The 26,467-nt window shown below is 38.3% G+C and overlaps 2 protein-coding genes across 16 annotated transcripts in view; one reads left to right on the forward strand and one right to left on the reverse strand.

Moving 5' to 3' along the window:
* Positions 1-5,583, forward strand: part of CCDC68 (coiled-coil domain containing 68) — a 52,497-nt gene extending 46,914 nt beyond the window's left edge. For 9 of the 10 annotated variants that reach the window (XM_067699035.1, XM_067699026.1, XM_067699034.1 and 6 more), the window contains one exon: positions 2,581-5,583. In XM_067699035.1, coding sequence (XP_067555136.1) covers positions 2,581-2,755 — 175 coding nt within the window. In that variant the 3' untranslated portion in view covers positions 2,756-5,583. Of the gene's footprint in view, positions 1-2,367 lie in introns of all 10 variants that reach the window. The other variant, XM_067699033.1, reaches the window with a different exon arrangement.
* Positions 5,584-9,428: 3,845 nt separating this feature from the next.
* RAB27B (RAB27B, member RAS oncogene family) overlaps positions 9,429-26,467 on the reverse strand; it is a 164,924-nt gene continuing 147,885 nt past the window's right edge. For 5 of the 6 annotated variants that reach the window (XM_067699039.1, XM_067699042.1, XM_067699040.1 and 2 more), the window contains 5 exons: positions 25,874-26,045; positions 23,981-24,066; positions 19,290-19,393; positions 16,731-16,854; positions 9,429-15,630 (listed from right to left, as the gene is read on the reverse strand). In XM_067699039.1, coding sequence (XP_067555140.1) covers positions 15,441-15,630; positions 16,731-16,854; positions 19,290-19,393; positions 23,981-24,066; positions 25,874-26,026 — 657 coding nt within the window. In that variant the 5' untranslated portion in view covers positions 26,027-26,045 and the 3' untranslated portion in view covers positions 9,429-15,440. The remainder of the gene's footprint in view (positions 15,631-16,730; positions 16,855-19,289; positions 19,394-23,980; positions 24,067-25,873; positions 26,046-26,467) is intronic. The other variant, XM_067699041.1, reaches the window with a different exon arrangement.

Raw genomic sequence — 26,467 nt, forward strand, 5'->3', positions numbered from 1 at the left:
CACGGTTGACATTTATACCACTTGAGAAATTATCCATTCAATTAGTACTTATGTAATCACGTGTTTACGGTCTGTCTCGCAGTTCTTTGAGAGTGGGAACTCTATTAATCTTGTTAACCACTGAATCCTTGAAGCCTGATATACGAATACTTACTTTATGAGTAAATGAATGAACAAATTTAGATATCGTTTTTCCTCTTCTTTGGCATAAAACAAGCCCAGTCTTGGCTTCATCCAAACAGTACAGATTATCTCCTCCACCATCCTTGTTCCTCCATTGCTCATATTTTCTGTGTCACTGATGGGCATTTTAATCATAAATCATGTGTATTTATTTAGGTTTCCATGTCTGTCTCTCAAGTCGATTGTAAGTGTCAAGAGGGCAGGAATAGTTCCTTGTTTTTCCCTTTATTTCCTGCATTGTTAAAGGCAAGTGTCTTCAACAACTACCTAATAACAAATGAATGAAGCAATGATAATGACCCCTAAAGCAATGGAAATAATAGTCGAAACCATCAAATCACTTTCTAATGTTGACAGAATCAGAAGTGACAGGTTTGTTAAAAAAAAAAAAAAAGACTTCTGGACTCAAGTCTCATTTCCATAAAATTCCATGAAATTATCACTTAAAAGAAAACATAGTCTGTAATTACATGAATCATTTAGAAAGTGACTAAAAACTTCCTGTTCTAGCAACTTTTGAATTTCCAGCCTAGTCTCTCTAGGGCCGAAACCCATTTTCTGAAACTCTCTTCTGCACAGTGCCTGACGTGGAGAATCAGGTCCCCTATGATTAGCCCCAGTCTAGGGAGTCAAGTAGATCTTTCTCCCTCTTCAAGACACCCTGCAACCATGCTTCACTTTGCTAATGATGTATGTAATCAGAGACTAGAGATGAAGCATTATGCATCAAGTCTTCTAAAATCTTTGGGCCCCCAGAGGCTAAGTCATTAACTTTTTGGCCAATAGCCCTGCAACGTCTAAAAAGGAAAATTAAGCCCGAGAAGTATTGAAAGAGGAAATGAAATGCCCACATTTTAGAAGCAGTAAGAGAAGCAGACATCTCAGAGCAGGAAGAGATGAAGAGTTTAGAATAGAAAGGGAAGCATGACTTTCCAAGGAAAGGGAGGATGGTCGATTTTAGCTCCTTTACCAGATACATCCTCCTGGGGTAGTGAGGTATCATGGCCAACCTCAGCTGTTTTGACCCTGGAGGGAATGGAGCCAGAGTGGAGCAGAGGAAGGAGCAACACGTGGTCTCCATATTGTACTGACTCCAGTATTGCGTGATGAGACTCAGGCTGGTACAGAGGGGATGAGTTTGAGAGAATGACTTCTATGGCCAGTTCTTTAGCTGCAGTTCATTAATAAAGGTAATTTTAAAGACTTTTTTTCTCCCTATGACTGAGGAAAGGTCAAATGGGAAATTTTCCTAATTGAAATAGGGAAACTGGAATGAATATGCCCTTTGTTTTATAATTTTGGTAGAAATTCCAACAGTAATGATATATCTATAATGGTAGGTCTCATGTTTGCCAAATGAAATCTGACCAATTGGCCGTTTGAGAATGTAAGTGGTAGTATGGTTTGGTAAGTCTAGATTCACCAACGTAGAATGGAATTATAACTCTCGGGAGGAATTAGAATGTAAAAGTAGCTGTTAATGCAAAGAAAAACAAGCATCACATATATTTAAAAATTAATCTTGGCAAATCTCTTATATCACTCATAAAATAGAATTCTCTCAGTCAGTGCAGGAAAAAAAAAAAAGTTTTTTTTTTCCCCAAGCATTAGAACGTATAGCTGTTTCTTAAGTTGAACACCAAAGAAATGGTTTGCTGGGTATTAAGGATCAGGTTGTTAGAAAACAGCAAAACAGCAACAATAAAACACACATATATACATATATGTGTGCACACACATATTGATGTGTGCGTGTGTATATTTGTGTGTGTGTGTGTGTATACATATTTTTTAAACTAGACTCACACAGTGAGGAGAGACGTTTAGGCTATGAGAAACCCACAGAACTAAAACGTCCTGACAGAACAGTCTATTTGTGTGTCCCATCTCCAAGTCACTCTGGTGCACGTCTTCACTGAGTAGAAAGGCAGACACACCCTCACTCTTCCTCACTCCTGTCCTCTTACAACCAGATGCATTTACCTAAGGTTAATGCATCCATAACGTGCTTCTACTGTGCCTCATGGGGAATTAGAATCAATTAACCATCATCAACTCGGTTAAAGCAATTTGTTCAGACTTGGTAGTACAGCAGTAGTGGAGATGGTAATGAAGGTGGTACAGCAGTTATGTCAGTAAAGCTTTATGTGCTCGATTTTGAGAATTGTGTGGTCTTTTCTACAGTGAATTGAAGACTGAAAGCATGACCCCATATTTGATGTTGGTTAGGCTACGGAAATGAGGCGCCTGGCTGAAGATCTGAATGAGAAAGACCACTACCTGCGTCTTACTTACTCCTTGAAACACAGTCTAAATTTACATATTAAAACTGCTCAATGACAGCATTTAATGGAATGTATTGTATTATATTTAATGTATACATCAATAACTTTGCAGGAAGATGACATTTCAGAAAATCAAACCAATATATATTCAAAGAAAGGACCTCTTTCTTCAAAACTTACTAATGGATGAAGAAACCAGATGCTTTCCTACGATGGAAGATGAATTTTGCTTTAAACTTAAAAAAAAAAAAAAACTGAATTTTTTTTTTTTGGCAGATTTTTGCTGAAGGGACTGGTTAAGGTTGTCAACTTTGACCTTTTGATAGTGGTTTTTATGTACAGTCATCCCTAGGTATCCACAGGAGATTGGTTCCCAGAGCCCCCTCAGGTACAAAAGCCCATTCGGATGCTCAGTCCCATATATAAAATGGCAGCGTGCAGTTGGCCCTCTGTATCCATGGTTTCCACATCCATGGATTCAATCAATCGTCAGTGTGGAACCTGCAGGTACAGAGGGCTGACTGTACCTAAATATAAGGAAGAATATACAGGCAGCTTCCTTTTACTGTGCTTCACAGACTCTGTGGTTTTTTTTACAAATTGAAGGTTTGTGGCAACCTTGCATCATCAGATGATGGTTAGCATTTTTTGGCAATAAAGTGTTTTTAAATTAAGGTATGTATATATATATATTTAGATATAATGCTATTGCACACTTAACAGGCTACAATATAGTGTAAACATGACTTTTAGATTCACTGGGAAACCAGAAATTTCATATGACTCGCTTTATTGTGATATTCTCTTTAGATTGGTGCTCTGGTACTGAACCTGCGATATCTGTGTGTGTGTATGTGTGTGAATAAATGCTATATTTTAAAGTTGACTTTTGGATCATAAGAAATATCTTACCATGATATAAATTCATCTCCTAACCCATGGTCAGTGGGAGAGTTATTCTCTACTGAATTAAGGGCAGAAAAAGGAGTAGATTCTTTTTAGCTAATTCCCCAAACCAAACAACCCTCCAAAGTCAAGAATTCTGCCTGCTTCACAACACCTTAGGAGGCGGCTGTTCTTCAGCTGGGATTGAACTTTGGTTGCTAGAGGCAACCCCGCACATCAGCACAAAGAAATACACCTTGTGATTCTGCCTTTGTGACTGATTTTCTTTTCGATCTTTGTTAATATTATCTAAGTAAAATGTTTAGGGGAAAGAACAGAACACAGTGCTGTTAGCTCATACCTCCATAAAAAGGTATTCATTATGGGTTCAAAGGAACAGTGGCTGCTGTCTGCAGCCAGGAGGAATCTGAATTCATGAGCTTGGAATTATATGTCTAGTGATTTTATGAAAGTGACTTACATTTTGATACATGCATTCGTTACAGGTGGAATTTGAAATTGCTATAAGTAAAAGAAAACTCTAACTTGTAGAAATACAAACATATGACACTCAGGAAAGCAGAACACACTTCAGCTAAAGGTATAATGGGAGACCTTTGTCATCCTAAAAGGTGAATTACCTGTAGGTTTTTTCATCATTCTCTTTGGTGTATAACTCTAAACATTTTCTCAGGAAAGATGCTTCATGCCTTTCAAGGTAGAGTGTGAAACATCTGTATGATCTATGAAATATTTAAAGGTATCTACAAATGAGACGAAGTAATATCTTTCTAAATTCAGCAAAGTACTGTAATCCTTGCAATGTTGCGTAACTATGTTTGTGAGTTTCATACTTCTTGTTTTTATTGCTTTGTAGTTTTTAAGGTGTAGTTACCTAATAACATTTAGGACACAGTCACCCTATGCCAGGAACAATTCTAAGTACTTCACCTGTATTAATTTCTTTAATCCTCCCAGCAACCCTCAGAAATAGGTCATATTATTATCCCTGTTCTTCAGAGGAGGATACTGTCATTGATTAAGTAATTTTCCTAACTGCTAACTACGGAGCGAACATTTGAACCTTTGACTTGACTATTGATACTCCTACCTGGTGGTCTGAGACACCTCCCAGCTATAGAAATGTCTCTCTTTTTGCTACTTTAACAAACACAGCTTTTTTGTTGGCTTTCTGCACCACACCGTGGATGACAGTCAGAAACAACACTTACTAATCAGGTAAATACTTTGCTGAGATGAGTTGGCCTTTTGCTGTTGGTCTACCCTCGTGAGTACTTAGTACAGAAAAACTTCCTGCTAAAAATCTGCTAATTTTATCATTCATGCCTTTATGCCACATTGAAGATTTCTGGTAATGCATTTCCTGGCACATGTGTAGGGGTGTTGGGATCATGAATTCTGCTTTAAGCATCTGCGTGTGGTAGGAGATTTCACCTTTCACTTAGAGATCACTTAGGTTCCTCTTATACCCCAACCATCATGCTGGGTTGTAATAAATGTGAGCTTTTGGAATGGACCCATCTAACTGACCTAACAGCCTGGATGATTTCCATTAGAATAATGTATTTTCAAATCAAAAATGGAAGGACACTGTTGAATTTTATTTGGGTTTCACTATATTCATTTTTGAACACAGAAGTACAGTTCAATGTAATACAGGTAGGACCTGCTCATGTGGTCTCCAGCTTCACTTTGGGATGGTGTTTGGATCTTTTGAGAATAAGAATAAGCATCTTCAGAAGCCTAAAAAGATCTGAACTCTTCAAATACAAAAGTATTGTTTTACTAACATCAGTAGATCATTTATATGTCACGTATGGATTATTTCCTATCTCCTCATCGTTTCGGCTTCATCATTTGAACTCTTCGTTTAAATAAACATTTCTGAGTGATAAAAAATCATTACAATGGAGAATGAAATTTATTAGTCTAAAACTAGTACCACACAGAAAATACAAAAACAAAAACCTCAATTGTAGTCAAAGTATTTGTGCTTATAATTATACTCATCAAAGTATTGGATAAGAAGGTCTGAGGTGGGCTATGAAGTAACTACATGGAGGTGGGAAATGAAAAGAAACTTAGTTTCACTTTGATTACATATATTGTTACAAATTATCATTAAGAAATGTTTAAACAATTGGTATAATATATACCATTTTAATAATTGCTTATGATATGCCTTAAAATAAAGAAAATTGATGCCATATTTTGTGGGTTTTGTTTTTCTTTTTACATTAAAATTATTATGCATAAATGAATTAAGTAGCTGTTATTTGACTGTTAATGACAATATAACCCATAATAAATAGTTTCTGTCAGTGAGCAGATATTTAGATAGCTCCTTGAATTTTTCTCCTAATTTTCTGTGAATCCAAATTAACAGCAAAAGTAATCTATTATGTTTTTATTCTAAATTTGAAAAAAATGGTAGCATTATAAAATTAAGAACACACAAACACTTTATCGAATTCTTTCATACTGCTTCACTTTGAAAATTCTTACCTGGCCTGAAATCTTCTGATCTGAAAATAATTATAGAATCTTTATCAATGTCAGAGTAGGGATCCAATCTATCAATAACTAAAAATTCTTTAAACAAATATCATAAATATTATGATTCCTTTCCTACATCTCTTCCTTCCTTCCTTCATATTGAAATATAACTCAACAATAAAAACAAACCACAATATTACAACAATGGATAAATATCAAATTATTACACTTGAAAACATCCAGTAGAAAAACAGAGGATATACCATATTATTTTATGGGGACAGAGAGCAAATCAGTGTTTGGGGACAAGAGTAGAGGGAGAGAGTGTGAAGGAGTACAGGGAAACATTAGGAAGTAATAGCATGTTCAGTGTGTTGATAATGGTCATATTTTCGTGGGTATGTTTTATGACAAAAAATCAATAAATTGTACAATTTAAACATTTACTTCAATAAAGTAGTAAAAAAAAATTTAAGTTAACACTATGTTATTCTACAATCCACCCAGTTCATTTCTCACACTAGATTCATTCATTTCTTCTTTCACCAAATATTTATTGGGGCTCTCTATTTGCCAGGCGTTGTTCTAGATGCCAAGGCGACAGCAGTGGGGAGAGGGAAGAGGTGCATCTGGCAGGGAAGAAAGAAAAGGGGAAAATCTCTACCTTCATGGAAATATCTTCCAATGATGAGGAACAGATAAACTCAGGGAAGTGCTATGGACTCTGAAGAAAAGTGAAGCAGAACCTAGGGAAAGGGAGGTACCAGGGGTGAAAGGCTGTGGCGGCAATTTTTATCTGACCGATAATTGAAACTAAACTGTGTGTAGATTGGTCAGTTAAATAGGATACTGATTTTAAATAAGACCTTTCTCTTTGAAGGTAATATTTAAGCAAAGATAGGAAGAATGCTAGGGAAGTGATTGGAAGGGGATGTTTTTTGGTGGAAGAGGGGTCCAGGCAGAGGCAAGCACAAGTGCATGAGTCCCTAGGGGCAGGCAGGCCAGCTGTATTCCGGAATAGCCAGGAGGACATCAGCTGGACGGGCATGTAAAGAATAAGCCCCAGGGGGGCTTCCCTGGTGGCGCAGTGGTTGGGAGTCCGCCTGCCGATGCAGAGTATATGGGTTCGTGCCCCGGTCCGGGAAGATCCCACATACCGCGGAGCGGCTGGGAAGATCCCACATGCCGCGGAGCGGCGTCCGGAGCCTGTGCTCCGCTACGGGAGACGCCACAACAGTGAGAGGCCCGCGTATCGCAAAAAAAAAAAAAAAAAAAAAAAAAGAATAAGCCCCAGGACTGTCTAAATTATTTTCCACGCAGCGTATTCCTTCACATTTCCATTGTATAAGCCATCCCTTTTATTTGTTTAGTAAGTTATCCTTCAAGGTCTTTTTTTGACTTCCTGGGGGTGGTAAGCTAATGATTTTCAGGAATCTGTGTCTCAATCCCCTGCTTTGCCCATGTTTCCCTGACATACAGAGCAAGCTCATGTTCTGTGGAAGGGGCAGTGAAGAGAAAGCTGCCCTTAAAAGGTTCATTTGAGAAGTCTTGTGTTGACCTACCCTGTTGGCCTAGAGGACTCGCGCAGAACTGCTCTTGGAAGTCAAGGGAGGAGAAGGGCTCCCGTGAGGCTGGGTAATATGGCTTCATAATCCAATGTGTTGACTAACATGATGCCAAGTTGCTCGTGAATGAACTCATGATGTAAGTTTCTCTAGGGAATCAAAGAGATTGAAATCTGCTGCTTTTTCTTTAAAACCTTTTGGTTAAAGGTTTAAAAAAGAGAGTTTTTTAAGAGAGTCTTTCTCTCAGAGACCTACAGAAATGGTCCAAAGTGATGATAATTTCAAAAATCTGATTCCTATCACAAAATTTTTCTATTACTTACGATACAGCCTCAGTCAAATTATAATTAGTGTGATGGCCTCCTAAACCATAATGCAAGTCCCCTAAATGAGTTTCTAACAGAAGAGCAATGCTCACACTCTTATTACAGCTATTCTTTCTCCACAAGTAGTAATCCATATTAGAAATGAAATTTTCCGGGCTTCCCTGGTGGCGCAGTGGTTGAGAGTCCGCCTGCCGATGCAGGGGACACGGGTTCGTGCCCTGGTCTGAGAGGATCCCACATGCCGCTGAGCGGCTGGGCCCGTGAGCCATGGCTGCTGAGCCTGCGCGTCCTGAGCCTGTGCTCCGCGACGGGAGAGGCCACAACAGTGAGAGGCCCACATACCGCAAACAAAAAAAAAAAGAAAGAAAGAAATGAAATTTTCCTTGGTGTAGAGAACTGTGATCATACAAATACCTTACATCCAGTTTTAAAAAGAGAAATCCTACCATTACAAGATGGCCTTATTTTTTCCTCAATAGGGGGCATGTTATGACTATTTTTACACCCTATAAACCATTAGGAAAAGCAAGTCTCTACTGACTTGTCTTGAATTATTTAAGATGAATCCAGGAGGCAAAAGATTCTGCCTGTGTGAAACAGCATTACTGCTACCATGGAGTAAAGTTGAGAGAATGGTGCCAAGGATTTATTTGCTTGCAGTGGGAGAGTTGTTTATCTTTAAATTAAAAACTCATCATTATCTTGGCAAAGCTTATCTAAGTAACATATGGAGGGAGAACAACTCTGGGAACAAGGCAGCCTTTGCAAATGAACATTTAAGAGGAAGCTGTATGGTTGTGGTCTTGAATTGGCCTTGAACATTGGTCCTGTCACCAGTCTGTAACTAAAGGAGATATTACCACTCGCCTCAGCATTTTATTATGGTGAAGAAATAGGTTATAATACATTGAGGTGTTGACATACCATGGAATACTGTAACGTGCTAACTGCTAACTTCATAAATGTATCATTTAAAATTATTAGAAAAGGTGCCTTGAAAATTCCAGCCTTTAAACAAATAATAAATTAGAAAGTTTCGAGAGATGGATAAAAACCACTTGGCCATTTTTTTCTTAGATTCCATATATATGTGTTAGCATACGGTATTTGTCTTTCTCTTTCTGACTTACTTCACTCTGTATGACAGACTCTGAAGAACCTAGGGGTAAGACAGGAATAAAGACACAGACCTACTAGAGAATGGACTTGAGGCTATGGGAAGGGGGAAGGGTAAGCTGTGACAAAGCGAGAGAGAGGCATGGACATATATACACTACCAAACGTAAGGTAGATAGCTAGTGGGAAGCAGCCGCATAGCACAGGGAGATAAGCTCGGTGCTTTGTGACCGCCTGGAGGGGTGGGATAGGGAGGGTGGGAGGGAGGGAGATGCACGAGGGAAGAGATATGGGAACATATGTATATGTATAATTGATTCACTTCGTTATAAAGCAGAAACTAACACACCACTGTAAAGCAATTATACTCCAATAAAGATGTAAAAAAAGAAAAACCACTTGGCCAAATCCAAATCACTTCTTTCCTAGTTCCTGATGGATATCACTTTTAATGGGATACAATCCCCATACTGATACTGATTTAATGTTCCCCATTCACCATTCATTCAACTTCAGCACAGAAATAAGATTGCCTTGAATATACAAAATAATTGATAAAAATGCATTTTTATTTGAAAAGTGTGCAGAAACAATCACTGAATACAGTTCTCAACCATAGTTTTGAAACCCACACACCACAAAATCATTGGATGCTCTGATTTCTGAAGCTACTAGAACTTTGGTACAACAAAATCCTGACCTAACAGCGTCTGTCAGGCACCACAGTCTATTCAGGGTCACAGAGAATAAAAACTCCATGTTTAAGGTTTTAATTTACATTCATGGCACTAGACAGAACAGAGATCTGAGTAAATGACAGACAAAACAATCGAACGTGCTTAGCCTAAAACTGAGGATAATATCACTTAAATGTAGACCATTGGGGTACAGTGCAGCACTTCAGCATTATGCCAGAACGTTGTCTACTTTTAACACATTAAGTGGGATAACTTATTTTCCTCAAATAATTTCAGATACAGTCAGTATCTTTTATAAGGCTGTGGACACAGAAGCCCTATTTATACAAGGAGGATTTTGGCCAGATTGTAATATACTATCTAGAATGTAATTGGATTCCTTGAGAGAAACACAAGATGACCTACAAAATGAAACAGAACTCATATTTTTTCAATAACTTGAGATATATTAAACATTTTCAATCAAATACCATGACAGTAAGCCGACTACCCATTTCAAGTTTCCAATATCTCTGCTAAAATTAGTGTTTTGTCCCTGCTATAACACTTGTGAAAGTACGGCTGTGAAAGTATGACTGTGATATTTTATTATTCTTAGCTTGGGATAATAGTGTCAGTTTATGAAATGGAACATAATTTACAAACCAGTTTCTATATATGTTCTCCTTTGGGCCAGACATGAACCCTGTGAGGCATGTAGGATTTATAAGCCTACTTGGAGAAGCCATATTTAATGACATACCCATGGCCCCCAAATTGTTCTTTTTGGCCACTTTCCTTTCGATAATACTAGGCTTCCTCTCAAAGAACATTTGAAAAAAATAACCTGGAGAAGAGTAAGGATAAGCACATGTTATTACTTTGCTAGGGACAGATACTATTTTGATGTGCCGGCAGACATAAGGACAACAGCCATTGGTTAAATAAGGGATCCATTAGGTTAAGAACAGACATGCGGCTCCTACAGAACTTGCTAATGACTAAGTCGACTGAGGGATAATAGCCATGACTTCCACGACCAGTTGGAAAGAAAATGAACTCGGAAACAGATTTAAATAACTCAATTCAAAGACAATTTCTTTGTACTCTTTTTCTTCAAAAGAGAACACCTTTTTAAATAACCCCATTATTTTGGTACTCATGGTTTTTTATGTTCGCTTGTTATTCTCTCTAAATATGAATTTAGAAAATATCTCCATCATAGGCTGTTGGTAAAAAGAGCTCTGCAGAAAGGCATCTTTGTGATGCTACTTCTTAAAAAATTAAAGTGCAATTTGTGAGAAAATTTGATTCAGATAGAGTAAATGTTTCTAATTTTCCCAAATTTTGATGCCAATCATGAAATATTTAGTGTTTCAATATTTTTATTAGCTTAGTTCTAAGGGCATAAACCTCTAGCTGGTAGATAAAAATAATGGCTAAACATTTGCCATAGATCTGGTTACAAACAACTTTGTCAGCCTTTTTTTTTTTCCTGCCTAAAAATCAACCTTGTAAGTATGGTCTTCTCCATGTTCTTCCATAGTTAGAAACTCTATTTAGACAACTTTAATCTCTAATCTCTGTAGTTCTTGCTCAACAATGTCAATGTGGTTGAGTCTCTACCCAAGAACTCCAAGGCAATAAGTTTATAAAATTCCCTATTCAGCTAACAATGTTTTATTTTTATCAGTTCTACTTTATGAGACAAGTATCGCCATAGATTTATAAAGCATTGAGACAACACTCATCTCAGAGAACACTCTCTATCTACTTTCCATATTTAAGAGCTCAGCACTCTCCCCAGAAATAAACTTATACCACTTTGGTCAAAGATCAAGAAGAAAATAACAGCTTTTGGTGAATTCTTAGACAAGCTTTTCAAACATAGACAGTATCTTGGAATCTTTAAAAACGATAAAGCTTTCCCTAAAATATTCAAATACACTAGACTCCTTTTAATGCTTTCAAGCTTGGGAGTAGAAGGTGAAAGACAACTTTTCTATCACTTTGGCTAATGTAGCTCCCAGATCTTCCTTTTAAAGAGTTATTAAGTATCTTAGGACACCAGAAACTTCAATATTATCTCTTTACAATTAGAATTTTAATCTCAAAAATTCTTTATGGACGAGGATTCTCCCTCAAATGTTTAGTTCCAGGTTATATGCTACATCTAGTTATACACTGTATCTCTTTACACATATTGCTCCTCCTTCTAACCGATGCACCCACTCCATTGGTGAGAATGTATATGAGCTTCATCAAATTTGTTGATTCCCAGTGGACGAAATTTACACTTTAAAGAATATTTCAGCTGTTAGTAAACTATCTTTTAATGTAGTGAGTCCTCCTCTATGGTCAAGTTTCTCTCTCTTATAAAGAAGACAAGAAACGCCTGATAAAAACTCTTGCCCCGTTCCTCCTATCTGTACAGATTGGCAGAGAATAACATACTAGAAGCATAACAAAGACACCCACTGATACATAGAATGTCCCATCTGGTTAAACACAACAGGTAAAATATTTACTTTAGAAAACGCTGGTTTCAAATTTGTTGCAGCGTGCTAGCTGATAATATGGAAATGACGGCAACTAGGCTGGAGTGGGACTGGCCGGAGTTCTGAAATTCTAATGTAGAGACCCACAAGTTCAATTCCCAGCATTTAGCATTTTTTTTTCCTGCCAATTTGTGACTTGTTACCCTCATCACACCAAGACAAACATGTTCTCTCAATTATATTTGATACATTTTTCAAAGGACTTTTTTTTTTTTTTTACATTAAAAGGTAACCTTGTACCTAATCACAGAGTCTCAAATAATGCCCACTCCCCAAAAAGTGACCAGGAGATGGTGGTAATAATCTCCAGATTTGAATAAGATTCTTATACCCTTTGCTGAAAACCTCAGAATACCTTTAGCTGCACTAGAGTCTCTGTGAGGCCTTCCTACAACATGGTATTATAGGAAATAAGCTATGGGGCTGGAGACAACTCTGGTCAAGGAGGTCTCCGAGGCACTGTGTTAGAGCAATGTAAACATTAAACCAGTGTAAACACTTCCAAAATGGTTTCTATATCAGAAAGGAACTTCATGTACATTTTAAATAATTCTCCAAAATATGATATGGTTAACTAAAGCATTTGGGACAAAATAAGTAATACATATTGCTGTGTATTAAAGGGTGTATGCAATTGTTTAAAAGCAGTCTGTATACTTTGTGACCCCAAGTCAATTTGAAATTGTAAAATGAATTATACAGAATAATTAATTCTGAAATAATGAAAGAGTAATGGTTACTAGAAATGGTTATATAGACTTCAGGGTCTTACATCAAACTTGACAGAGAAAACATTTTTTTTAGATTAAGTGTTTATTTATAAGTAGAATACTATTTTAAATTAATTTTCTTGTCTGTTTTAAATTTCATTCCTCTTGAGATTACCCAATAATTGTTATTTTTATAGGAATAGTTCTTTAATTATAAGCATCATCACCCTCTGCTTCACGCTATGGCTATCAAATAATGATCCTAAAATAGACCCTGAATAAAGGCTTGTTAAATAACTGACAGTGACAGAATCTTGGATAAGTAAATCAATCATGTAACTGGAAAATAAATAGAAACAAAAAGGCATATCAAAAATAAAATGCTTTTTGGATTTTAGAAAGGCTAAGCGTTTCCTGTTGTGGAAATGCAGGGGGCACCATAATTTGAATCCGAAGGAGAAATCGACCTAATGACTGAAAAGTTCACCAAATTTTGCCACACCAATGGTTACATTGTTTTTGCTCATATTCGTTTCAGAAGAAACATCTTTGACGATAGCTAATAGCTTTCTATCCTCCTGGCACAGGCACTGAGGTCATGAATAGCATCATAGAGAAAAGCATCCTGGGAGCGAATACCCACTCATGACCAACCTTAGAAGTTGGCATCGTGCTGCAGAAATCAGAGGACCTGGGCAGCTGACAGTGAGAACTTGTTAATCTGTTAAGGACTAACTCCATTAAAGCTTCCAAATTACCTGGATTCATGACATTTCAAGACATTTCAGGGTCTTGTAACTAGACAGTCCCTTGGGTCTGTGTTCCTAAAACTGATTGACACCCAGTGGAGGTTGGCAGACGGAGGTTAAAGGTGGGGGACTGGGATTTAGAGTTTCCTATGTTTGTAACTTAACAAAAAATATACAGAGAGTCTAGAAAAGTGAAGTTTAATCGGAAAATTTTTCTACAAAGAGGAACTATCCTGTAGAAAAATCATATATTCACAATAAAAAGAGAAAACCTAAAGTATGATGACTTTGTTATTGACAAAATTGACTGAAATACATAAATAATAGTAATAGGAGTGGCTTACGTTTACCAGAAACTAAATCAAAAGCCAATGTTTAGATGCAATAATAATAGGCCAATGGAAAATACCTTTGTGATCATTTTTAGAAAGAAAAGACAGCATTATGTGAAAAATAAAGCCATTAACAAAAGTTTTGCTTAGATAAGATACAGCTCCATCTCTGCCAGCCCCCCAATATAGTTCAAGCATAGGTGTTTTGCCTTAGGCAAAATAAAAACAGATGCTAAATACACTGTAATGTGGCATGATGTATCATCCATTTTTATGTGATAAATGACATGAAAATTCAGAGTGACCATAAAATCGATCCATCATTATTCTAAGTTGTTGATCTACAAAGTGACATCCCTCTATTTTTACAATTGATTCAAAGCCAGAGGTGGGTGTGGGTTGGAGGAGAGTAATGTGATTTAGAGTTTCCAGTACTTTGTAAATCAGAAAGAAATCTAGAATTAATAGTCACTTTTTATTTCATATCACCGACATATTTTATCTAAAAAAATTAAGGCTAAATCGTTTTTCTTGAGTGCATAAAGAGATAGTTAATAAAGAGCAATCTTTAATTTCTCTTTGTGACTTTTCATCATGATTGCTAAGAAATATGAAATGTGAAGCTGAACACTACACCAATTTCTAAAATTTTGTTGGAAATGCAAACCTCTGGAGACTCTCTTAATCCCAACTGATAATGTCAGCTTCTAATTGGCTTGAGTGAAATTTGGCTAAGTATCTCTCCCAGACATCTGTAACAGATACATTTAATTTCAGGTGCCCAAATGCCACGTTCCCATACCTTCATTTTTCTCCCTGGGCATTTCTCTTGTCCTCTGTCATTCACAGTCCTATTCTTGTCTATCTGCCATTTATTAAGAATATACAAATGGCATTATTACGCAGTCTCCTACATTTTCTCAGAAGTCTGACATTCATCCTCTCGTAAGGTAGTCATTCTAGCACAGCTTATAGGATGTACATGGTAATGTCACTCTTAATGAACCACTTAGAATTCTTTTTCGTGTATATGCATTTTTAGCTAATGTTTCTCCCAATGCAAACCTATAAAAGTACAAGTCAGATTCTATATAAGTAGTAAATCCAACCATTTAAAAAAGTCATCTTTCTATGTTATCCCTTTAGAAGCTTATTCTTGTCCCCCATGTGACAAGGTACCTTTGGTTCTTCTGGTTTGAAAACTCCCTGATATTTCTTCTTGTGTACTCTCTTATATACTCATCTTCTTTATAAGGAAAACAAATGGAGCATCCACGATGGTATGATGACAATGGAAAATCTTTGATCTTGTTTGGATGGGCCTCAGGGACAACTGGTCAACTCTTTTGAACACTGTTGACTACTGTGACTTCTTAAAACAGATTTTCTGGCAGAAAAAGAAAGACATGCCATTATGCATGGTCTACTCAACAACAATTGTGTGGTTTGTCACTCTTTTTGGAAGTGATGCTTGTGTGGGGTTCTGGATGATCAGTTCATATGGTAAAGTTTAGCAGGCACACTTCTTTTTTTTTTTTTAGCAGGCACACTTCTTCTCTGCTGGTTTGTCCCCATCCAGCTTCCCAGAACTACCACCATTGACAGTGTCAGGGACTTGCGTCTTCTCTACACACTGTTCCATTCGTTTCATTATTAAGTCCAGAAGGGTTTCCACAGCCTTTTCCACATTCTGGCCAGTCGCTGCACTTGTTTCAAAATATGGTATGCTAGCATGGAAGAGATGACAAATATTTTTCAGAGGAAGGAACCAGAAAAGATACAACAAGATGTGCCAATGAGTCACACATGCAACAACATGGCTGGCTGAGAGATTGTGAAATAATCACGATCTTGCTGGCTGAGTTGGAAAACATCCTTGTTTTTCCTCAGTGAGTGAAAGCTGGTGGGTTTCTTTTTAGTATGGGTGTAACAAGTTTTATGGGCAAGGAAACTGATACAGGAGGTAATCAGGGACTTGAAGCCAAAGCATCATCACTGATTCTTAAAAATTAAGAGGGTAAAAATGCCTAAACTAGTGAACAATACTACCATCAGAACTATTACTTCCCTCCAATCAATTATCTAGGGGTCTGATTTAGACTTCAAGCGGGCACTGTATAGGGTATTTATGTGAATACAGTCTATATTTATTTGGAATCCAAAGTTCCAGAAAGACATGTACATTTATAAAGCTCTCAAGGAGAATCCTTCAGCAAAAAATGGACAGATTTGGCAAAGATGCTTACATTCGGAAAAGAATGACAATTTCTGCCTTGGGAGTCAATTTACAATTACATGGAATATTTAAAAAATTTTAAAAGCTGCCATTTAAGCTCAGCTAGGATAATGATTGCAATATTATGTCTAGGTCAGGTATCACTCCTTAGAGTTTTGTAGTTATTGATTGAGAGGCAGTAGAGTACAGTGTTGAAAAGCATGGACTCTGATTTCAGTCTGCCTGGGTTGAATTCTAGCTCTACTACTTACTATCTATGTGGCCTTCCATCAGTTACTCAATCCCTCTGTGTCTCAATTACTCATATATAAAGTGGGATAACTCTAGATTTCCTACATATGATTATGAGGGGTTAGATGAGTTAAAGCCTAGGAACAGTTGCTAGCACATAATAAGCATTCAGTAAATGTTAGCTGCTATTATTATGAAATAGTTCATTAAAAACATCACATATATTCCTCTGGAAGATCTTTTTCATTCATGCGACATTCCTGAATCAAAGGTATCCCTTCTAATATCAATCTTGTGAGCCTACCCCATTATAAGCAGCAGTGTACGAGTTTAGAGGACATCTCCACATGACTGACTTACCTGTATTTGTCAGCCAGGTCCCGGGCTTGCCGTTCGTTGACTTCTCTCTGGTCTGACAGGTCCACCTTGTTGCCAATTAATACTATATCTGGATTTTCACAATAAGCATTTGCTTGCAGTTGGCCTTGGAAAGAAAACAGATGGAACCAGCAAGTTAGTTATAAACAAGAGATGTCAAATGACTGCTCATACTTCAGAGTCCTAATCTAATTGTTCATCTGCAGCTTGGCTGCTTACACGTTACATTATATTAGCCAAGTTGCTTAACTCTTCCCAGCCACAGTTTCCTCATCTAGAAAATGGAGCTAATTCCTCACAGGTTGCAGGTTGTGAAGATTAATAAGAGTGTATATGAAGCGCTTGTATGAATACCTATCAGTGCTCCTCTCTATCTGGGGAAATGCCCTTTGAGATGAACATACTGTTTTTCATTCCATTTATTCTTCAAATATAAGTGGAGATAATGGAACGTGATCTTAAAGTACATAAGTTTGCTCTTTCCTTTAGGAGGCTGCTACATTTCCCTTTCCTGAAGTTCAAGGTGATGATCCATAAGAGCAGAACCTTTTTGAACCACCACAAATTCATATAGAAACAATATTAAGACAGGTCACTTGTTTTTCTCTTTTCTCCAGGAGACACTGTTTAAAAGAGAAGGGGGGTGGGGGGGAGGAGGAGGAGAGAAGAAGAAGGAGGAGAAGAAGAAGGAAGGGAGGGAGGGAGGAAGGAAGGAAACGATAAAAAAAACTTGTCAATCTATGTTTTCAGGGTTACGGGACTATTTTACGGTCTACCTCAAGGCAAGCTATTTGCAACCTTGCTGAGGTCAGAGAAAGAAGACAAATGCTTACTCTATAACACCAATTATTTGGATGTTAGAAATTAAAGCCTTATTAGGTACGGCAATTAATTATCCTAAATCCTAACTGTATCTTTCTGGAAATTTTCGTAATAAGGGAGCATCTCATCTACCTTGAAAAATGATGAACGAATCAGTCTCTGAAAGAACTGAATAATCTTATTATCTCCTTATCTCCCCAGAATCTAATAATAACACCAAAATTTGGATAAAGAAATGTAATAGCAAAAGAAAATGGAGACAGATCCTAGGATAAACACTCATTTGGAGAAGGAATTAAGTCAGAATTTGTTGGTATTTTTCCCCACTGTTAGTGAACTTACATTTAAAGCATTTATATATATTAATAATTATATATAACATGTAATAATAAGATATGTATATATTTGAGAATCTACACAGCCAGACACTCAGCCAGGTGATCTGGGGTATCGCAATGGAACAAAGAGGACCAAGTCCGCACCTTTGTAGGGCTTACATTCTAGTGGTAGAAAGAACCCAAACCACCGGTAAACAAAGAAATAATATAATAAATATAATATAATATAATAAATATAATATGTGTCAGGTGGTGGCAGTGACCAAATGAAATAGAAAGTGTATTGAGGGCATACAGAGTGGTGAAGAGCACTGTTTTAGATGGGGCTGTCAGGGAAAGCCTCTCCCAAGAGATAAATAAGGTTTGAACGAGAACCTGAAGGAGATGAAAGAACTAACACACGCTATAAATCGGAAAAGAGAAATCAATGCAGAGGCGAACAGAAATCAAAGTCCCCAAGGCAGGACTGTGCTTCTCAGGGGAGAGACCTTTAGCTGGAGGCCAGTGAGCTGGGGCAGAGTAAAAGTGAATTAAAGAGGCATTCCAAGTGAGATGGGAGATCCCCAAAGGACTTCGAGCAGAGGAATAATATGATCTAGTCTTTTAAAAAATATCACTCTGGCCACAGACAGCCCTGACAAATCTAGAAATGACAAGTAGCACCAGCCCCATGCGACTGCTGGTACGTCCCACTAGGATCAAAACTGGTATTTGTAATTTAAAACATGCAAATGAAATATTGTCTTTAGTGCTACATCAGTTAAAAAAATAAAGGAAAAATCAAATACCACGCTTCTGTGCTGACATATCAATCTGGCTTTAATAACTGATTAGGCTACTTTGAAACTTTATATTATGTTTAAATTGCCATGAAGGCTGGAGATTTTTCTGTACCAGTCTTCCTCTCATTTGAACACTTTTCTAAAAAGAAGTAAAATTTCAACGTGAGCTTGTTGACTGACACGCTACCGTATTTTCACGTGGCTGCTCTGCTCTGAAACAATTTCTCACCTAATTAACCCAGTTGCCCCCTCAGAAAACGCTGCTGTTTTTCTGTGTCCCCACCAGGCTAGATGGAGTAGATGTGACCACTCATTTAGTTTTAAGAAGTCCTTCAAGACTTACTGGATACGTGGAATTAATGGCCTGTCAATTGCAACAATAAAGTCCTTACGTATAGGTGGTGATTCTTCTAAGGCGTCAAAGGAAAACACAATTTTAAGCCACTTTGGATGAGCCACGTAAAAGCCACCGCTTTGAAGGTGACACAGGAAACACTAAACCTGTGACTTTTTAGAGTTAATCTGTGGTCCCCAATCTGGTTTCATCTTGTGAGGCAGAGAAGCAACGTGGCCAACGGAAGTTACTCAGTCCCACTTACTCATCCAGTTTCTGACATTTAAGAAGCTCTGTTGACTGGTGAGGTCAAACATTAATAAGAAACCCATGGCGTCTCTGAAAAACGCAGTGGTGAGGCTCCGGAATCTGCCAAAAAAGCACAGTGGATAGTTCTGGAAGTCAGTCCACATGCAAATTCTGATGAAAATACAAACAACACTATTTCCCTTTCAGATATGAAATCCCCATGGCATCCCTCGGGATTATTCTGCCGAATGGGCAGAAAGACTGCTGAAGGGTCGGGGAGAACACCTGGTTGTGGATTTGTTTAAGATCGCGTCCCGGCTTTATGTTCCATAGCAGGTATGCGGCAAGAGTTTGTAAACTTCAACCACACGCTCGCTTACACAGCCCCTTGGAATCTTTCTCTCATTGGCTCATGGGCGTCTCGTGGCCCACAATTAAACTAGAAGCCACTTTAGAGTTGGGACTTTAACTTATACTTTTCAAATTTCTTGTCTGTGCCCAGAAGGAAGCTTGGCACATGGTAGCCTGAAAATGAATGCCTGTGATTACATGCAGAAAATCACAACTTGTTAGCAGCTGGAGCTAGGGTTCTTTTGTAAGGAAGAACATTGGTGAGAAAACTCTTTTATAAGCACTCCTTAGGGATAAAACTGAGCTTTAGGCTGGCATGCATGTCTCTTAAGGAGAAGGACGACAGTGAAGAAAGGAAAAAGAGGATGTTGATTAGGGGAACGAGGGAAGGGCAGAGAGACTTCGTAGCTGAGGAGAGAAAGCAAGAAGTCTCATCTCTAATGGAGGATTCTGAAGAATGCACTCCTTCATGTGCGATGACTTTCCCTTGTTCCAACCCCTTCTACCCCAACATCCTCAGGGAAGTTGAAGATGCTTTGAGATCCACTTCAATGTCAGCAATGGGCAAAACAAGAGATCACACGTAAGGTCCAGAGAAGGTTTGGGTTATACTGATAAAGAAGTGAATCTGGCAATTGATTTTTAGAAAGGCACATGACTTTGAAACAGAGAAGCGTATCACTTCCTATCCTAAATGTCCTCCTAATTTTGGATCTCCTATTTTGGCCTATTTGTAGATTCTTGGGTTTCCTCTGGGTTCTATTCTTGACCCCTTCTTCCTCTACATATATTCACTGGTTAATCTCATTCACTTCCCTGGCTCTATTATCACCTATATGTTGAACCCCAAATTTATAGGTCTAGATTTTTCCTGCCCTCCGCACCATATGCCCAATTACTTGTTTGATATTTCCACTTGGAGGAAACTAAGGTACCCTCAACTTCATGTGTTTAAAACCAAACTGGCCCCTCCTCCTGATTTTCTGTCAATGACATCACCATCCTCCTTGGTCACCACAGCCTTTCTACCTCACCTGCTATATACAAGCAATCAACAAATATCTCCTGACTCTCTCATTTCTGTCCACGTACCCTGCCACTATTCTAGTTTTGGACCCATTATCTTCCACCTGGATAATTTCAACAGCCTTCTCAACAGTCTTCCTGTCTCCAGTGTCGTATGGGATCCTTCCCTTCCCTGATTTCTTCCCACTGATTATATAAATCCTCTGCTAAAAACATTTAAATGATGGTACTTTGCTTAAGATAATGACTGAACTTTTCAAAAATCCGTCAAGGCTCTGCATGAACTAACCCTTGCTCATCTATCCAGCTTCGTCTGTTGACTACCCACAGGCAAGCTGATCTTCTTTTGGTTCTTAGAAAGTTCACTCTCTCCCCTGGGCTTTCACACACGCTGTTATTCCTGTGGGTAGCCTCACCTTCATGCTTCCTTTACCTTCTATCCTTTTAGCCTGGATAAGATTCACTCATACATTGTGTATGAGTATGTATATTTACATATAACAGTATCACCTCCCCACGCTGACTTCCCAACACCCTCATGTAGCTTATGGGCTCCTCTTGGTGCACCTGACAACCACTCTTCGTTTTCCTGTTAGTGCCCTAAAGCTATTATTGCAGTTGTTTATTTGTCCAAATTCTACCCCGGTAGCTCCAAGAAAAACGGAGCTGTGTTTCTAACTTGCTATCCATTGCGTTTCTATGGCCCTGAGCACATTTTTGGCTCGCTAAATGCCTGTCAAATATAGATAAAGAAATAAAGAAAGAAAATAGCAAAGGATATAAATTATTAAAGTGTTAAATGACTTCAATAGAGAACAATACTTTCAATACCAAAGCAGGGAGAAGAGATTTTTTTTTTTTTTTTTTTTTTTTGCGGTACGCGGGCCTCTCACTGTTGTGGCCTCTCCCATTGCGGAGCACAGGCTCCGGGCGCACAGGCTCAGCAGCCATGGCTCACGGGCCCAGCCGCTCCGCAGCATGTGGGATCTTCCCGGACCGGGGCACGAACCCGTGTCCCCTGCATCGGCAGGCGGACTCTCAACCACTGAGCCACCAGGGAAGCCCAGAAGAGATATTTTAATGACTTTTTATTTCCAAAATAAGATTCCTTTGGTAGGACATACTCATCATGATTATGAAATACCAAAAGTTTTACTCAGTTTTCTTCCTGTGGATTTGTTCCTACCAGTCACTAGAAGCTCGGAGATTACAGGGCTTTTATTGAAGGGTTCTTTCTCTGTCTTTGGGAACTAGCTGTACTCCCAAAACTGCCTCCTGCTCCAACCACAAGAGTGTGGCTAACTCAGCCACAATAGTCTCCTCTCTGTCCTCTCCTTAAGAGTGTGTGTGTGTGTTTGTGTCTCATTTGAGGATAAGACTGTGCCTTATCCCCCTCTCATTGCCCACAGCACATGACAGTTACTTTAAAACATACTTGCTCGATAAGATCTCATTGGAGCAAACACTTCTGCATCCACAGCAACATGGGTAAAATACTCTTGCTCTGGACCAGCTTCATACCCTGGACCACTCAGCCCAGTACCCTTGTTAACCCCCTTACTTTCCAGGGTTTACTCCAGGGGAAAGCTTATTGATTTCTATCTTCACTCACCAACCTCATTGTGGCCCCAGGGTGGGGAAAGCTAGGACCCCATGAGAAAACAGATCCTAGGGCGCATTATAGCTCCTTCTCCCTCACTGAGAACTAAGTCTGTGCCCTGCATCCTTTAGGTTTACATAAGGGGTATGATTTTTGTCCTCCTTCCCATAATGTGCCTTTTATCAATAATCATTATCTTAAATGGCTTATACTGCCAGCCGTCCTCAGGCACAGGGTTGAGGTGTGAGGCATTGTTCATCCTGCTGCTTAGCTGCACCTTTTGTATACAGAATGCAAAATTCTCAAGGAATGAATAACCTTGATGTACTAAGACTGTCCTTAGTATTTCCTATTTCACTCCTGGAGCAGCTGTCTTAAGGGGACAGATGAGAGAAGCCTGCCATCACGCTAGGCTGACATATCGTGTGCGAAGACATATGGGAACCACATTTTCTCATATTCCTTCTTCAAAAATGAATTAAATCGGTCTATAAAACATACATCTTTGTGACAACAAAACTGACATATGAACAGAGATTCTTGTAAGGAATGACTTCAGAAGAACCAGCCGTGTTGAAGGATGTGTGTAAATGGAATTCACAGTCAAAAAAGCTCACAGAGAGCGCCCAGCACCTCTCCTGGCGTTTACACTCACTGAAAGCGAGAATGTTTTGGATTCATTTCAAAGACTGAAGTGTTTACCAGCATAAACATTGTAAGACATGTGATGTAGAATTGGGAGGTATGTGCCTTCTAAATGTCTTCTCTGACAATCTATTGCCAATTTTTGTTTAATCTAATATTGAAAAGCTTCACTAGCTTGGGGTCTTTTGCACTCCGGAAGTTTGAATCTCAAAGAAATATATTTTCATCAAATAATGGCATAGCACCTCCAGCTCTAAACAATCCACACTACTGTCTACTGAGTGTCTCTTGACTTGGACGTTGTACCAGAGACGAGGCTGAAAAACCAAGTATGGCCTCTGTCCTTATAAAGCTCACAATTGTGTTGGGGTGAGAAGGTCACAAGTGAATCAGAGACCAGCAGTTACAGATAAAAATAAAAGATTCACCTTACTGCAAGGTGGTATATAATTAATTGAGTAATTTAAGGGATGGAAGAATAGATGTAGGAGTTCAAGAAAGAGGGAGTTTGTTTCACTTGGGGTGTTCAGAAGAGCCCCGGCAAGCAGGTGTAACGTGAGCCAGGCCTGGTGAAAGGAGAGGCTCAGGGAAGGTGGAAAGGGAGTAAAACATTCCAGCTGGAGGTTGATGGTGAGACCAAAATCTCAGAGAGTTAAGCCAGTCAAACGGCACAGGGTGAGAGTCTGTGTGTAAGGGCAGAAAGAGATGAGAAAGATATTAACACCCTTTTCTTCAACTCCCTCTTCAAGTAGTACTTGTAACAATGTCAATTTCCCACCTCAATTTAATTAAATTCTGGAGAAGTTTTTTTCTTTTTTCCCCTATTACAAAGTACAAGAACAATGCATAAGAATTTTCACAGAGATTTCTGAAAATCTGATTTTTGAAATCTGTACCAAATACACAGTGCTATTATGGTCGATGAACTACAAATAATTTATTTTTATTTTTTGATACAAATGTTTATTTTGAAACCAGAAGGAGAGTTGCATATCTTTACAAGTCCACATACCACATACAGCATTCACATTAAAATAAGTTTTCCTAAGATATTTGTAGCTAGAAACAAAGTAATTCACTGTTACCTCTCTTGTCCTGCTGTGTCCCAAAGCTGAAGATGTACCTTAACTGCTTTCCCTGTTGACCCATTTGGTCCCTGTGTGTTATAAACCTGAAAAATACAAATGTCATCAGTTGATACTGCTTTGGATTATGTCAGCATTCAAATTCTCTGGGTTCACTCAGCATACTTTTTCTTCATTACTATAATCAAAGTTCATAGTGCAAAATAAATATTTGCTCTGTTTTGTTTCCCCAGAAGTATCACATATACTCTCACTTTTAAATGTCAAGTATAAGTATGGTTTTCAAAACAATTTAGGCATCCTGCAAACTTAAATTAGACACCTTCTGTCATTTCCTCATGGAGGCAGCAAACATTAGATTTAGGACCCAACTTCTACGTTCAAATATAGACTCTTCATTTAACTTCATAGAATCTTATTTTCCTTTAGCAAATTTAGACCCATCATTTCCTCCTACTTTACAGAGTTACTGCTAACTTGAATGAAATAGCAGATGTGAAGGCATTTTTAAAACAGTAAAATGCTTTACAAATACCTGAATATCCTCTACTGTGAACTGGACTTTCAAAATGAAAAACACATGGAATTTCTCAATAAGTTTACACAGGATATTTCAAGTCTTTCCTTACTAGTCGTTCCTTCAAAGGCTCTTTTTAGAAAAGTTTAAATTTTTTAAATGATGGCATTTTGACTTCTTATTTAAACAAAGCATAGAAATTTTAATATTTATCCAGTTCTTTTACTTATGGCTTAGTGAAGATGTTTTAAAGGAAAAACTTTGCAAAGATTTATACCTAGATTGGGGTTGAGGGTGGGGAACTGGGAGGGGAGAAGGCACAGAAAAACCCTGGAAGGGTTGGGAGCAAGTTTGCTAAGACTATAGTACTGGACTTTCAGATAAGGTACAGGACATTATAAGGAACCATGATTTAACTTCTCAACATCATTTTCTTTGTTTGTTGTTTTGGATTTGTGATATCAACTGGAAGCCGCCGCCATCTTGGCAATCAAGAATACCTTGGGTGGCAGTAAATCTGGCTAAGCTTCTGTGCCTATGTTACACGTCTCACATGTCACAATATCCTTGTCATTAGCGTCTAGCATAGGAGAAGGAAGTGGTTGTGATTCTCACTTAAAATCCCTTATCTTGAAAAATAGCAAGGATTGGTCTCACATTCTGTTCATAAGAAGCTAGTGATTGATGGCTGAGTCTACACATAAATAAAAATGCAGCAAGAACTCACAAAGCTCATGTTCCAGCTATTTGCCAATCATTCTTTTAACTTTTTTTGTAAGCATAGGGAAATGAACACTTGTTTTTATTGAGGAACTCAGATAAAGAGTTAATGATTTTAGATACTAATTCATGTTTTGAAAGTTTCCTTAAGAATTCATAGAAAACACACTATGCAAACCCATAAATGATTTTAGTTGCCCTGTGTACTTCTGGAGGCAAGTGATAGTGCCACTCAATTTTTTCTAAGCAACATGTTATTTGTAATTGAGACAGTAAAAAATAATATTTAAATTGGATTAAAGTGACAGGTTATGAATTTCATGTGATAAAAGACGGTCACCTTGCAATGCAATAAACATAGCTTCTTAATCCTTATCTTTTTTTTTTTTTTTTTTTTTTTTTTTGTGGTACGTGGGCCTCTCACTGTTGTGGCCTCTCCCGTTGTGGAGCACAGGCTCCGGACGAGCAGGCTCAGTGGCCATGGCTCATGGGCCCAGCCGCTCCGCGGCATGTGGGATCCTCCTAGACCGGGGCACAAACCCATGTCCCCTGCATCGGCAGGCGGACTCTCAACCACTGCGCCACCAGGGAAGCCCTTAATCCTTATCTTATATAGTAGGATCAGCAACCAGTTAACAGTATGGTTAAAAACTCACCACACGTTTTTCCCGAAAGTCTATCCCTACTGTCGTGATGAACTTGGGATTGAATTTATTGTCTGTGTAGCGATAAAGAAATGTCGTCTTCCCCACCCCCGAATCTCCAAGGGCCAGGAGTTTGATCAGATAATCATAGTCCCCATCGGTCATAGTGATGGTCTTGGTGGGCCTGTGTAGGAGGAAAAATAAGTACTTATGATTAAAATTGGTTTTCCTTTGCCTTCCTGCAAAGCAACGTAAATTTAGCTTTCAAGGGTAAAAAATTGGAATGCCTCTATTCTGTGACTCAGTGAGTTAACTAGTTCAGAGCAGCTTCAGGAGTAAGGACTCTTCTATGATTTCACTTAGTACCTATCTTTTTATACCATGTCAGGTAATATGGAACAAAAAGCTATGTGATACCCACCATGGCTATTGCCACAGCAATAGTTAGAACTTAAAGAGTTATAGCTTTTTTTTTTTTTTTTTTTTTTAAGCCAGTGTCTCTTGGAATCAGGAGTGTGGTGCTAGGAAAGAGAGTCACAGGGAATAGAAAAAACTGTCCAAGATGATGCAGGTGTGCTAGAGGGAGACTGAAATTATATATGAGTA

This window comes from Pseudorca crassidens, chromosome 12 (genome assembly GCF_039906515.1).
Source record: "Pseudorca crassidens isolate mPseCra1 chromosome 12, mPseCra1.hap1, whole genome shotgun sequence".
NCBI lineage: Eukaryota > Metazoa > Chordata > Mammalia > Artiodactyla > Delphinidae > Pseudorca > Pseudorca crassidens.